Below are 13829 nucleotides of genomic sequence, written 5' to 3' on the forward strand. Positions count from 1 at the left end.
CTCAGCCCTTAACTTATGTCTTTGACTTCAGCTAGTCTGTAAGTACTAATGACATACCAATGTACGTTTCTAGACCAGATCTTTCTTCTGATGATGTAACAGCTCCTCCAAAAAGTCTTATACAGGCTGCACATTCAATACATCCAAACTGAACTTACATCCCTTATGTCTCCAGAACCTGCTTCTCCTATATCTTGGTTGGAGTGTGTCCTCACCCCTTAAAATCAGTTGGTGAGTGTCCAAGTCAGAGCTCAAAGAGTCAACCTAGATTCTTCTCTCTCTCTCGCCTGCAAGATCCAACCAGTCACTTATTCAATCACAGTGTACTCACATTTCTATTCTATTTCAATATCCCTGGTTTAAGTACTTATCACTTGCGTGAACTACTCACACTAATAACTTCCTCACTTTTCTTCACACTCTTCCAAGATTTACCTTTTTGACATGAAAATCTAATTACTTCCTTCCTGCTTATAATTTTTTTTATTGACTAGGCAAAGCATACAAGAAATATTCCAAAGACCTTTGCATACTCCATCAGGGCCTTTTATGATTTGGTCCCTGTCTAGCTTTTTAAATGCACATCCTGCCGTTCCACCCACCCTTATCATTGTGCTCCAGTAACACTGTGCAGATAGTTCTCAAATGTATATACTCCCCTGTAATGCCCTGCCCCAGATTGGTGGCTCCATTCTTGTTTCTAGTGTCAATTCAGATGTCATCTGTCTGACAAAGTCTTCTCTTATTCTCCCAGGTGGATTGTAATGTACGTTTTCTTCTGGTCCCTCTGCACTTTGTTCAAATCCCTAATGTGGATTGGTCTCCTCACTGGACTGAGACACCCTTAAGCCAAAGGATATTGTTTTTTTATCTTTATCTGCTTCATATCTTGCCCAGCCCCTGGCTCTTTCCCATTTCCATTTGTAGAAAAACAGGACTTTTGCATCTCTCCCTCTCTCTTTTTAATCTCAACCCACAGCTACCACCCTATCTCCTTCTTTTTGTAAATAAAAAAAGGTCTTCACTCGTTCTCTCCAATTCCTCTTGTTCTCTTCTTGCCTCAGTCCACTGCAGTCTGGTTTCTACTCTGCTGCTCCACTGAAACTATTCTTATCAAATCCATCAGTGGCATCCTAGCTGTTAAATTCATTGGGCACTTTTTGATCATTATTTTACTTGGCATTGTCGATGAAAATAATCCATAACCAATCTATAAATGAAAATTTGGGTGAGTTTATTCTGAGCTGAAATCTGAGGCCCATGGCCCGGGGCCTTTCTTCCTGAAGGAAGAAAGGGCACCGAAGAAGTGGGGTACACAGAGTGGTTATATACCCCCAGAGAGGATGTTTCACATAGGATTGAGATGTCCCTTTTACAGTAGTCGCGAGACTGCTCTGTCGGCACAGCGATTGATGGAAACAGCAGGTAGGTCTTCTGTCTCAGTGAACGCAGCAGGGTGGCAGTCTGTTGTCTCCAGCTGAGTGGTCACAGGTGGGCGCCGCAATCAGTTCCTAGCCTAAGGAAAGATGCTTAATCTTTAAGGAAATGCCAACGTTGGGAGGGGGAGGGAAGTTGCACCTTTATCTCAAGGGCCTTTGTTCTTCCCATAGGAAATGTGTATGCAATGCATGCTCAACGGCCACAGTCAGGACCTTTTGGAAAAAACAAAGTCAGGCCGAATTAGGGTTATACCAAATGGCTTCCTCATATACTGCAATATATCCTATTGCTTGCCATTTTTTTTGGTCATTATTTTACTTGACATTCTGGCCACTTGACATTATGGCTCATGCCTTCCTTCTTCAGAAGATCTTCTTGCTTAGTTTCCAGTAAAACTCACAGCCCAGTTTACTTCTTATCACTTTTGCCTGCTTCTCTTGGTCCCTTCATCAGATTTCTCTTCCTTAGCCATTTGTTAAATAGTGATGTTTTTCAGGGTCTGTCTTTGTCCCCTTCTTTTCTGCCTCTGTGCACACTTGGTGGACAGTCTCATAGCTTCCCATGACTTTGAGATCCTCTATCTGCTCCTGTTCCTTTGTTTGCTTGTGAAACAAACTAGAGTGATTTAAGTAATTTATTGACTTTTCACTAATAAAGGATGGAATTCAAAGTCCTTGGTACCTAAGGCGTACATTATGAAGACAAATCACCCCAAAGTTTTCATTCGTTTATCAAATCTCTCTCTTGAGCTTCAAGTTCTGCTTCCTGGCCATGGCCATTTGGATATCCCTTAGGTACCTCGAACTGAATGCGTCTGCTGCTGAATTCACTATCTTCCCCTGCCACGTGTACTTCCTCATCTCTGTTCCCTGTCCATGGTTCCTTCCTTGATCCTTTATCCCCTCCCATCTTGTCAGTCCCCCACAATCCTAGGTATCTTTGTACGTGTCCACTTCTCTTCATTCATTCCCCATTACCCTAATTCAGGGCACTGCCTTCTTATCTCCCTTACTCGCACGGCTTCTAACGGTCACTGTATCGCCTCCAGCCTTGTTACCTCCAATTCATTTGTTATATTTTGCAGTCAGAGTGATATTTCTAAACCAAACCTATCTCTCTCTCTTGTTTAAAGCCTTTCAGTGGTTTTCTGTTGCTCTGAGGAAAAGTTCAAACTCTGTAAAATGGTTATGAGCCCTTTCATTATCTGCCTGTGTGTACTTTTTAAGTTCACCATGTACTTTTCTTCACTCGCCATTTACACCCACATTTCAGCCATGCTGAGTTTACATCAGTTCCTTGTATGACCAGGATACTTCAAGGTCATTCAAGATGTATTGCATCTGCTCTGAAACACTCTTCAGCTTTTCTTCATCTAGCCACTCTTATTTATCCCTCTGGCATCAACTCTGTTGTTTACTCTGACTTGCCAAAGGTGGCTTGGGTGTCCTTCGTCTCTGCTCTGAAATAACCCTTTACCTCATCTATCATAGTATTTGTTCCCTTGCCACACTCCCATAAGACAGAAAGTAGCATGAAAGAAGGAGTGAGTTTTCTTTGTTTACTGTATCTCTCGTATTTTGGCACTAGGAGTGATCAATAAATATTTTTGAATTGATATTGAATAAATATAGTTGGAATTTAGTTAATAGTAATTGAAAAACTTGATGACTTCCAGTTTAGGCTGACATTTGCAAATGTCTAATGGGCATTTCCACCTGGATGGCCAGGAGGCATATTAATCCATAATTTCTGCCACACACCTGCTCTTCCTCATCTGTTCTGTCTCTTCCTCAGATTAACTAAACCATTGAGGTCATTTATTGGCTTTTTACCACTAAAAAACTAAAATCCAAATTTCTTGGCATCTAAACCTATTGTGTGGAAAATATCACTTGGGAAATTGTGCATTTCATTATTTTTTTATGAGCAACTTAAATCAGGGAATAATCATTATTGGGAAGGAATTTTTAGTCTGAGATTGTTTTGCCTGCCTCTATTAACCATCTCAAGATGTCATTAGCATTGTGCAGTTGTGAAAGTCTTATCATTAGTAACTCTAAGCCAAGCATCAGTAGGTAACGTACTTAGGTAAATTTTCTCCACAAAAGCATATGCGGTTTTCCAACGTCTAATAGGATCTATTTTTGGAGCTCTTGTAGACTTTAATTATGTGTGTGTTTTTAAACTCAAGTCTTTCAGAATGATGGAATTCAACTGAATTACACTGGCGTGCCACATAACGACTTTTCAGTCAACAACAGACTACATACAACATGGTGGTCCCATACAGCTAGTACCATATAGCCTAGGTGTATAGTAGGGTATACTCTCTAGGTTTGTGTAAGTACACTCGGTGATGTTCACACAACAATGAAATTGCCTAAGAATGCATTTCTCAGAACGTATTCCTGTTGTTAAGCGACTCATGGCTGTATTAAAACTTAGAACAATAAAATGACAGGTCCTCAGGTGTTTTTCCCCATAATATAGATTTAACTAAATTCAATTAGTCAGACACTTCTTTTTACATAAATCATATCAATCAATAATTAATTATAAGCAAATGCTGCAGTTTGACTTATTGTGTGTGTCTTTCTTACCATTTCTTTAAGGCCAGGCTGTATCCAAACTTTTCAAGTGGAAAGCCCAAAAAGTATTTCTTCCTTTCATGCCTTAGCATAGCTAGCTAGGAATTTAAATAGAATTCAAATAAATTTGAATTTGAAAGGTAGGGAGGCCAAGGAGATATCAAATTTTTATACAAACTAGGAAACTATTCTAGAGAGATTATCCAAGTTTACACAGGTAGTTGGGGCAGGGTTGGGGCTAGAACCCAGGCCATTGTATGAGCCCAAATTTTGAATGGAAAAGAAGAGCATTATCTACCTTTGGAAACTTACTAGGTAATTGTTTCCCAGCTGATAGAGACATTAAAGAAGACTGTCATTCATCTGGGTTGTCTCTGAAATTAATATCAGAAACCATTTGGGAAATGTAGCTGTTTAATATGTCCAGTGTTAATTTTCTCTCTTACCTGATATGTGCAGACATTCATTCTATATTTATATTTCATAATTAATAAACATTGTTTGCCATACTTGCAGTGTTAATGAATCTGAACCTTCTTTTGAAGCAACCAGAAGGTATTATTTCTATTTTAATCTGCATTTGATAAGAATAACTTCCTCCCTCAGACTTTACTTGATACTCAATCTCTTACTGCTAGTCATTTTATGATGATATACAGTTATTTATTAGAATGTGCTAGCAATAGCAGTGGTTCCCAACATTTGTAGCCTACTAAAAGAATTAATTTGCCAGACAAAATGGCCCATGGTGTCAACTGTTTTCCTCTCTGTGAGTCACACATGTCAAATTGGGCTGAAACTCAAGCTGTTCTTACCAAACATGATTTGGGGTTTCACGAAATAAAAATGCAAGAATTAATAGGTATATTGTTTATGAGTTAAACAGTGATGGGATCTGCCTATAAGCTAGAGATGGAGAGCCAAGTGCTTCATCTATTTTAAAAAACCACTTACAGGACCACGGGGCAGGGGACGCAGACATGCCAGAGGTTGGGAACCACTGCTTTACTGCACATATGGTTATCTAAGTGACTACTAGTATACTATATATTATCCTGTCTTCTAAACTCCTAAGCCGTAATGTTTCAGGATGGTTCCTGAGCATTTCTAACTACTCTTTTTCTTAATCTTACTCTCTTTTAACCTAAATTCCTTAATTAGTACTTACAGACCATGAACTAACTGTGGAAGTATGACTTTTAGGCTGACCCCTTCCCTATCCCAATCCTGTCATCTTCTTTATCTTCAGCTCACATGCATTTTCCTAATTATTGCAAATTAAAGTCTGATGTATAGACATCTGGTAGAATTTGCAAGCCAGAAAAATGGGGGAGGGGAAAGAGGTTATCATTTTTTAAAAACAAACTCTTTCAATGTGCATTGAAATATGTAGTTTTTAAATGTGTAGTTATTTTAATATTGAAATGGACTCCTTAAGAAATTATTATTTGTTTTTAAATATTTATATATTATCTTTTACCTTAAAATACGTTGTGATTAAGCCACAAACACATACTATAATTATAGTATCAAATCATGTCTTTTGTTAAGGTCTGAGTATGAAATTCATAGTTATGTAAAGTGCTTTTATTATAAAATAAAATATCTGTGGCTATTGGAGAGGATGAATTGTTATTAATCTTTTAACTACTTTTAAAATCATGGTCATTTTAGAAAATAAAATTTCAATTAAGAGTTTATACCTTAAAAGACTTCTTTAGCAATAGCAAATCAAATTTTGCGTATTGTGGAACATTTTGATTAAATTCTAATCTCTTTAATTTAGGTGGAATATTTAACCATTAATTAATAAGGGTGGTGGTTGTTAAAATGTATCTTTTAGAAGTATTCCATTTCTCTGTTTCAGGTATTTTATCAACTTTTATTTTCCTTAGTTATACTAAAATACACATACAGCACAGCACCCTTGTATAATTTTGGTGTTTTGTTTCTCTTTTCCATTTTCCAGTAGGAACAGGTATTCTGTGGCTTATGCAGCTCAAAAGCCTTGGCTATTAAATGCTACGGTAGAAGAAAATATTACCTTTGGAAGTCCTTTCAACAAACAAAGGTATTTTTGAATGTATCAAATTTAGAACTACAATGAGCAACTATTTCTAATCCTTATGTTTGGTCCTCAGTTTCTGGAACCTTAACATCTGGGATATACTTTCTTCTCCACTTGCCTTACTTCCATCCCATGGCCGGGCCTTTTGAGTCATCTCTTTTAGGAGAAGCCCCATTGGAAGTTTCAGCCCATCCTAGACACTTATTGAGAGCAATTTATACACCAAACCTAACAGCCGAAATTGAAGCGTGTATGTATGTGAGGAGGGCTGGGGGGGGTGGTGCTGAGGTTATTGGTAAGCAGAAGGAAAAATCCAAATAAGGAGCAGAAGGAGAATTAATTGCGGAAAGAAGAGGGACAATGTGGGATCTGACGGGTCTAGAGCAGCCATAATATGCCGTCTGTCAACCATCTTTTAAATACCCTGGAGCATACAAAGGTATGACGCTTTCGGTAAGCCCCCTCACAAGGGTGGATCATAAGACCCTAAGCTGGGTCTAGCAAGTTAAGGACAATTAGGTCAGGGGAGAGACGTGAGCAAAGGGGAGGGAAGAGAAAAGCAAATAGTGTCAAATTACATGGGATCTTTGGGAGTCTGGAAACAAACCAAACAGACAGGGATTTGTATATGTTGATAGTGGGATACTAAATTGTACAGGAAGGCTGAGATGAGTTAGTGGAGGGCCTCAAAAGCCAATTGGATTTAATTCTGTGCATTCTAGGGAGGCAAATCAAGTTTTAGAAAGCAGAATAACGAAATACATATGATGTTTAATCTGGAAGTGTAATGGCAGATATATGTGGGATGAATCTGAATTAAGAGCAAGGAGACATTTAGAAGTTTCTCGGGATAATTATGCAGGCATGCAGTGTTGGTTGCCTGCCTTTGGGGGGAACTGAAGAATTGGAAAAGAGATGGTTGACAGAAAACCATTCTAGAATAAGAATGGACAAATAAGGGCAGAGAGAAGAAGAGGGAAGAATCAAGAATGACTTGAATATTTTAAGACTAGGTGATTGAGGAAATGAAACCATTGATATTTTTCCCAGCGCTCCAAATGCCCATGCTTCCCTATACTTCCCATCCATCCGATTTCCAGTCCCAGCCTTAGATCAGTTTGAGTACTGTCAGTGCTCCTCATCTTCCAGTTCTCCTCAGTGGAGCATGCATAACAGTCTGCACAGTTACCCACGCACACCTCTACTTCAGGCTGGGTGAGCCTCCTGTTGGCCCTCGTATGCACCATGAACTTGTTCACCTTCAGGTGAACCTTACGCTTCCTTTTCCTCATTTTCTTCCTGGAACATTATGCCTCATCTTTCTGGATACAACTTACAAGTTGCCGTCTCTGCAAAGGTGTCAGTGACTTCTCAGAGTGGTCAATCATTTCTTCCTATGTATTCTAGGAGCACGTTGTACCTACCTATCTATAGCACCTAACAAAATGCATTTTTATTGTATGTTTCTGTATCAGTCTTCTGCCCCACTTACTAGTTTTATAAGAGTGGGAACAAATATCTATTTATCTTTGTATCCACAAAATAATGTAGAGGCTGGTTGTTCAATAAGTGTTTTATTTCAGCTTCTAAGATATTGCACCTGGGACTTAGTTCATGGGCAGTATATTAATAGTGATCCAAAAATTCAAAATTGTTTATCCCAAAGGTACAAAGCTGTCACAGATGCCTGCTCTCTTCAGCCAGATATTGACTTACTACCATTTGGAGACCAGACTGAAATTGGAGAGAGGGTGAGTTATATATAGTTTCCTTAAACAATGAACAAAAATCTAGTAAACTCTTTTGGTTGTGTTTAACCTTTAAGGGAGCATAATGAAATCTGAGAATTTAGAAATTATTTTCCTGGTGACAAGTTCCAGAAACAGGAGCACAGGAGCTCTTTGATGCTACTCTCCCTTAAGTATTTGCTGAGTAACCACCATAGACAACATTTTGCTAGTCACTCAAGAGTTCTCAAGGAGAATAAAGCAGTCCCTGCCTTTGATCAAATGTATTTCTAGCTACTTGGAGTTGACTTTAGATTGATCTGGAAGCTGGGATCGCTTCCGACAACTTCCAGTCTTGTCGACATCTATTTATTCTTGTTAAAAAGTGTTCTTTTTTCTTTATACGTATAAACATTGACGTCATACTATTCCGACCACTGAAAAATATTTATACCTGTATGTAATCTTTATAACAACTTTGGCTAGAATTTTTAACCCTTCTAGGTGTCAAGTACTGGGCGATAGCCTTTATACGCATTGTACCACTTTTGCAGCAAACCTGTTGTGTGGGTGTTATTGTTATCTGCATATTGCAGCTGAGAAAACTAAGGCTGAGAGAGGCTGAAGGACTTGCCTGGTCACGAGTTACTGGTGCAGCTCCAATTAGTCTGAGTCTGTAGTCAGCGCTGTTAATGACTATTCTTTATTGCAGCATAGTATAGTGTTTAAGAGCATGAGCTTAACTTCTCTGAGCCTTGGTTTCTACATGTGTAAAAAAGGACAACAATACCTACCTTTTGGAACTGCTGTGAGAAATAAGAGAAATAAGGCCATTCACACAAGCCTGGCACGTACTGAGTACTCAATAAATACTAATTTTTAAAAAATTTATAATTAGTACTTGATTAGTAAAGAATATTGCTGTATAATTCTGTTGAACATAACTTGTAATTTCAAATTTAAGAGGTATATGTTAAGTAAACTACAGACACAATTCAAGAAACTAGTAACAATTTTGCAATTGCCTGCAGTCTTCAGCACTCACTGAGGGTGCATGTTAATTCTTTCCTGCAGCAGAGCTCCCTATCAGAGTGAAAGAAGAATTAATGTTATCCATCAAGAATTGCCTTAATATAATTCAAGTATTGACCAGTAGACACATTTCATTTTATCTTACCAACGTTGTCACAATTTAATTAATAAATTACCATTAATTTAACATCTTTTTAGAGAAGTTTCTATTTTAAAAGGGATGGAAAAAGTGGATGTTTATGGATATTTCTTCTCTAGGGCATCAACCTGAGTGGAGGTCAGAGGCAAAGAATCTGTGTGGCACGAGCTCTCTATCAAAATACCAACATTGTCTTGTTGGTAAGAATATGGCCTTTCCTTTTATTTCTATTTTCTTTTTCCCTCTGGACAAATGAGTCTTCAAAGACACAAGTCAAGGAACTTAAGGAAAGGTGGTTTAACTTGTGAAATCATAGAAAATTTAGGGGAAACAAATCTTCACAAATCAGATGAGCATGTGAAGTTGAGAGTTGGAGGAATCCAGACTGGTGTCCAAGAGACTGAGGTGTCCTCAATGGTGGCTTATATGAATTTCTTAATCACAAGGATTCTTAATGAAGTGTGGATGGTGCTGGTTCAACTGGACAGGATCATAGATCTTATTTGTATTTGTTGACAAAGAAAGAAGGGTGGGAAAATACACTCTTAGCGGACATGGGGTAAGTGAGCACTGTGCTGCATTCTCGTGGTATGCAGCTTAGGCTGTGGCTAAGATTTTTCTGCGTTATTTCCCCCCTCCCTCCTTCCCTTCCTTTCTTCCTTCCTTCCAGCCTTCCTTCCTCCTTTCCATCCGCCAATATTTAGTGAACATCCTCAGTACCATCTTCTGTACCGGGCAGAGGACACAAAGAAGAAAAAGACATTGCTCCTATCTTTAAGGATCTTATTTATACGAATAATTGCTTGAATGGTTTTACATTTTGCTGTAATTAAACTTTATCACAGTAGCCTTTACACAATATCAAAGGCAAATGAAAACATCTTAATTATGTATCAAGTACATTAGTCATTTTTGAAGCTTTACAGCACCTACAAATGTGCTGTATCAGTGAATATATTTATAAGAAGTTATTTCCAGAATTTATCCATTCAATAATATACTACTTAAACATAGTAATTGAATATAAGAAAGAATATATTAGTAAGAAGTGAATATATGTATATAAAAAAATAATATATTCTTGAAAATGAAGAATTGACCATTCATTGAAGTAGCAATTTGTCAGTTATCGTGCATTCTTTAAAGGAAGTATCTCCTCAAAATGTTAAGATACAAACTGAATCTTGAGGAATGATTCCCAGTCCATCAAACCTAGATTTTTATTAAGTTATATGAAAGGTTACATTTGACTATAATGCCAAGATGCCCCCTAATGATGCCATGTTATATAAGTGATAGCAACCATTTTCAGGGGCTGTCTGTGACCTAGGCTTGATTCTAAATACTTTACACACTAGCTCACTCAGTTCTCACAATAACCCTATTAAGTTTGGCATTGTTGTTATTATTACTACTATTTATAGTTGAGGATACTGAAGCTTTGGGGGATAATTTATCCAAGGTCACACAGCTAGTAATAGTGAAGCAAGGAGACAAACTCGGGTGGTCTGGTTCCAAAGCTTGTGTTCTTAACCACCATGCTCTTCCTTATTAAGAGATTCCTAAAAGTCGCTAAACTCTCACTGTGATGCTTTAAAGGGAATAGCACAGTATTAGTCCGCTACCTTTATTCATAAGAAAATAATAATAAGATAACACTTTTAAAACACTTTGCAGAGACACTTACATTATTTTATTTGATCTTTGCAGCAATCCTCTGTGCTCTCTGACAGGTATCTTTATTATCCCCATTTTACAAATGAAGTGATTGAGTTCGAAAAATTGCCCGGTGCCAGAGATCTACTCTCTTAGCTACATTCAAGTGTACAAACAGTAGTATTAGCTATAGTCATGGAGCTGTACATCACATCCTCGGGACATATTTATCTTACAAGTGAAAATTTGTACCTTTTGACACCTTCATTCATTTTCCCCACCCCCCCACCCCCTACTTCTGGTGACCACCAATCTGTTCTCTGTATCTATGACTTCAGTTTTGTTGTGCTTTGTTTTGATTTGATTCCACATTTGGTGAGATCATACGGTGTTTGTCTTTCCCTGCCTTATTTCACTTAGCATAATGCCCTCAAGGTCTATCCATGTTGCTGCAAAGGGCAGGATTTCTTTCTTTTTATGGCTGAATAATATTCCATTGTGTGTGTGTATATATATATATATATACATATATATATGACATTTTCTTTATCCACTTATCTGCTGATAGACACTTAGGTAGCTTCCATACCTTAGCTATCGTACACAGTGCTGCAATGGACATGGGAGTACGGGTATCTCTTTGAGACAATGATTTTGTTTCTTTTGGATAAATGCCCAGAAGTCAGACGTGGAATTGTTGGATCATATGGTTGTTCTATTTTTAAATTTTTGTGGAAACGCCATACTATTTTCCATAGTGGCTGCACCAGATTACATTCCTATCAACAGTGCACAAGAGTTTTCTTTTCTCCACATTCTCGTGAAGACTGGTTATTTCTTGTAATTTTTGATAATAGCCATTCTCACCGGTGTGAGTTGATATTTCATGGTGGTTTTGATTTGTATTTCCTAGATGATTAGTGATATTCAGGACTTTTTCATGTACCTGTTGGCCATTTGTATGTCTTCTTTGGAAAAATGTCTATTCAAATCATCTGCCCATTTTTTAAATCAAATTTTTTTGCTATTGAGTTGTATGAGTTATTTATTTTGGCTGTTAACTGCTTATCAGATAAATGATTTACAAATATTTTCCCCCATTCCGTAGGTTGCCTTTTCATTTTGTTGTTGAGTTCCTTTGCTGTGTAGAAGCTTTTTAGTTTGATGTAATCTCACTTGTTTATTTTTGCTTTTGTTGCCTTTGCTTTTGATATCAAATCCAAAAGATCATTTCCAAGACCAATGCTAAGGAGCTTATCCACTAAGTTTTCTTCTAGGATTTTTATGTTTTCAGGTTTTACGTTCATGTCTTTAATCCATTTTGAGTTGACTTTTGTGTATGGTGTAAAATAGGAGTCCAGGCTTATCCTTTTGCATGTGGCTGTCCAGTTTTCCCAACACCACTTATTGAAGAGACTGTGCTTTCCACATTGCATATTCTTGGCTCGTTTGTTGTAAATTAGTCAACCATATGTGCATGGATTTATTTCTGGGCTCTCTATTCTGTTCTATTGATCTATATGTCTGTTTTTATGCCACTAAAATAGTGTTTTGATTACAACAACTTTGTAATACAGTTTGAAATCAGGAAGTGTGATGCCTCCAGCGTTGTTCTTCTTTCTCAAGATTGCTTTGGCTATTTGGGTTCCTTTGTGGTTCCATTACAAATTTTAGGATTGTTTTTTCTATTTCTGTGAAAAAAATGCCAGTGGGTTTTCTTTCTTTCTTTGAGGAAGATTAGCCCTGAGCTAGCATCTGTGCCCATCTTTCCTATTTTGTATGTGGGATCCCTGCCACAGCACGGCTGGATAAACTGTGCATAGGTCTGCACCCGGGATCTGAACCAGCAAACCCTAGCCTGCCAAAGCAGAACTCATGAACTTAACCACTATGCCACTGGGCCAGCCACTGCCATTGGAATTTTGATAAGCATTGCACTGAATCTGTAGATTGCTTTGGGTTATGGACATTTTAACTATATTAATTCTTCCAACCCATGAGCATGTAATATTTTTCCAATTATTTGTGTCTTTTTCAGTTTCTTTCACCAATATCTTATAGGTTTTAGTGTAAAGATCTTTCATGTCTTTGGTTAAATTTATTCCTAGGTATTTTATTCTTTTTGATGCAAATTTAAATGGGCTTGTTTTATTAATTTCTATTTCTGATTGTTATTGGTGTATAGAAATGCAACTAATTTTTGTATATTGATTTTGTATTCTAAACTTTACAGAATTTCTCAGTTCTAACCGTTTTTTTGGTATAGCTTTAGATTTTCTTTATATAATATCACGTCATCTGCAAACGAAGATAGTTTTAGTTCTTCCTTACTGATCTGCATGTCTTTTATTTCTTTTTCTTGCCTAATTGCTCTGGCTAGGACTTCTAGTATTATGTTGAATAAAAGTGGTGAGAATGGGCATCCTTGTCTTGCTCCTGATCTTACAGGGAAAGCTTTTAACTTTTCACCATTGAGTATGTTAGCTGTGGGCTTGTCATATATGACCTTTATTGTGTTGAGGTACATTCTCTTTATACCTACTTTATTGAAAGCTTTTATCATGAATTGATGTTGAATTTTGTCATATGCTTTTTCTGCATCAATTGAGATGATCGTATGATTTTTATCCTTCATTTTGTTAATGTGGTATATCACATGGATTGATTTGTGGATGTTGAACCTTGCATCCCCAGAATAAATCCCACTTGATCATGGTGTAAGATCCTTTTAATGTATTGTTGAATTTGGCTTGCTAATATTTTGTTGAGGATTTTTGCATCCATGTTCATCAGGGATATTGGCCTGTAGTTTTTTTTCTCATAGTAATTTCTCTGGTTTTGGTATCAGGGTAATGCTGGCCTTACAAAATGAGTTTGCAAGTGTTCCATTCTCTTCTATTTTTTGGAAGAGTTTGAGAAGGATGGGTATTAATTCTTCTTGAAATGTTTGGTAGAATTCACCAGTGAAGCCATCTGGTCCTGAACTTTTGTTTGTTGGGAGGTTTTTGATTACTGATTCAATCTCCTTACTAGTAATCAATCTGTTTGGATTTTCTGTTTCTTCATGATTCAGTCTTGGTGGGTTGTTTGTTTCTAGGAATTTGTTCATTTCTTCTAGGTTGTCTGGTTTGTTGGTGTATGATTGTTTGTAGTAGTCTCATGACCTTTTGTATTTGTGT

The 13829-nt window shown here is 37.4% G+C and overlaps 1 protein-coding gene across 12 annotated transcripts in view; it reads left to right on the plus strand.

Moving 5' to 3' along the window:
- Window positions 1–13829, plus strand: part of ABCC9 (ATP binding cassette subfamily C member 9) — a 123589-nt gene that overhangs the window by 62148 nt on the left and 47612 nt on the right. For 10 of the 12 annotated variants that reach the window (XM_046679543.1, XM_046679536.1, XM_046679526.1 and 7 more), the window contains 4 exons: window positions 4545–4583; window positions 5998–6099; window positions 7763–7847; window positions 9114–9194. In XM_046679543.1, the coding sequence (XP_046535499.1) occupies window positions 4545–4583; window positions 5998–6099; window positions 7763–7847; window positions 9114–9194 (307 nt within the window). The remainder of the gene's footprint in view (window positions 1–4544; window positions 4584–5997; window positions 6100–7762; window positions 7848–9113; window positions 9195–13829) is intronic. The other 2 variants (XM_046679582.1, XM_046679575.1) reach the window with 2 other exon arrangements.

The sequence above is a fragment of the Equus quagga genome, chromosome 1 (genome assembly GCF_021613505.1).
Source record: "Equus quagga isolate Etosha38 chromosome 1, UCLA_HA_Equagga_1.0, whole genome shotgun sequence".
NCBI classification, from domain to species: Eukaryota; Metazoa; Chordata; class Mammalia; order Perissodactyla; family Equidae; genus Equus; species Equus quagga.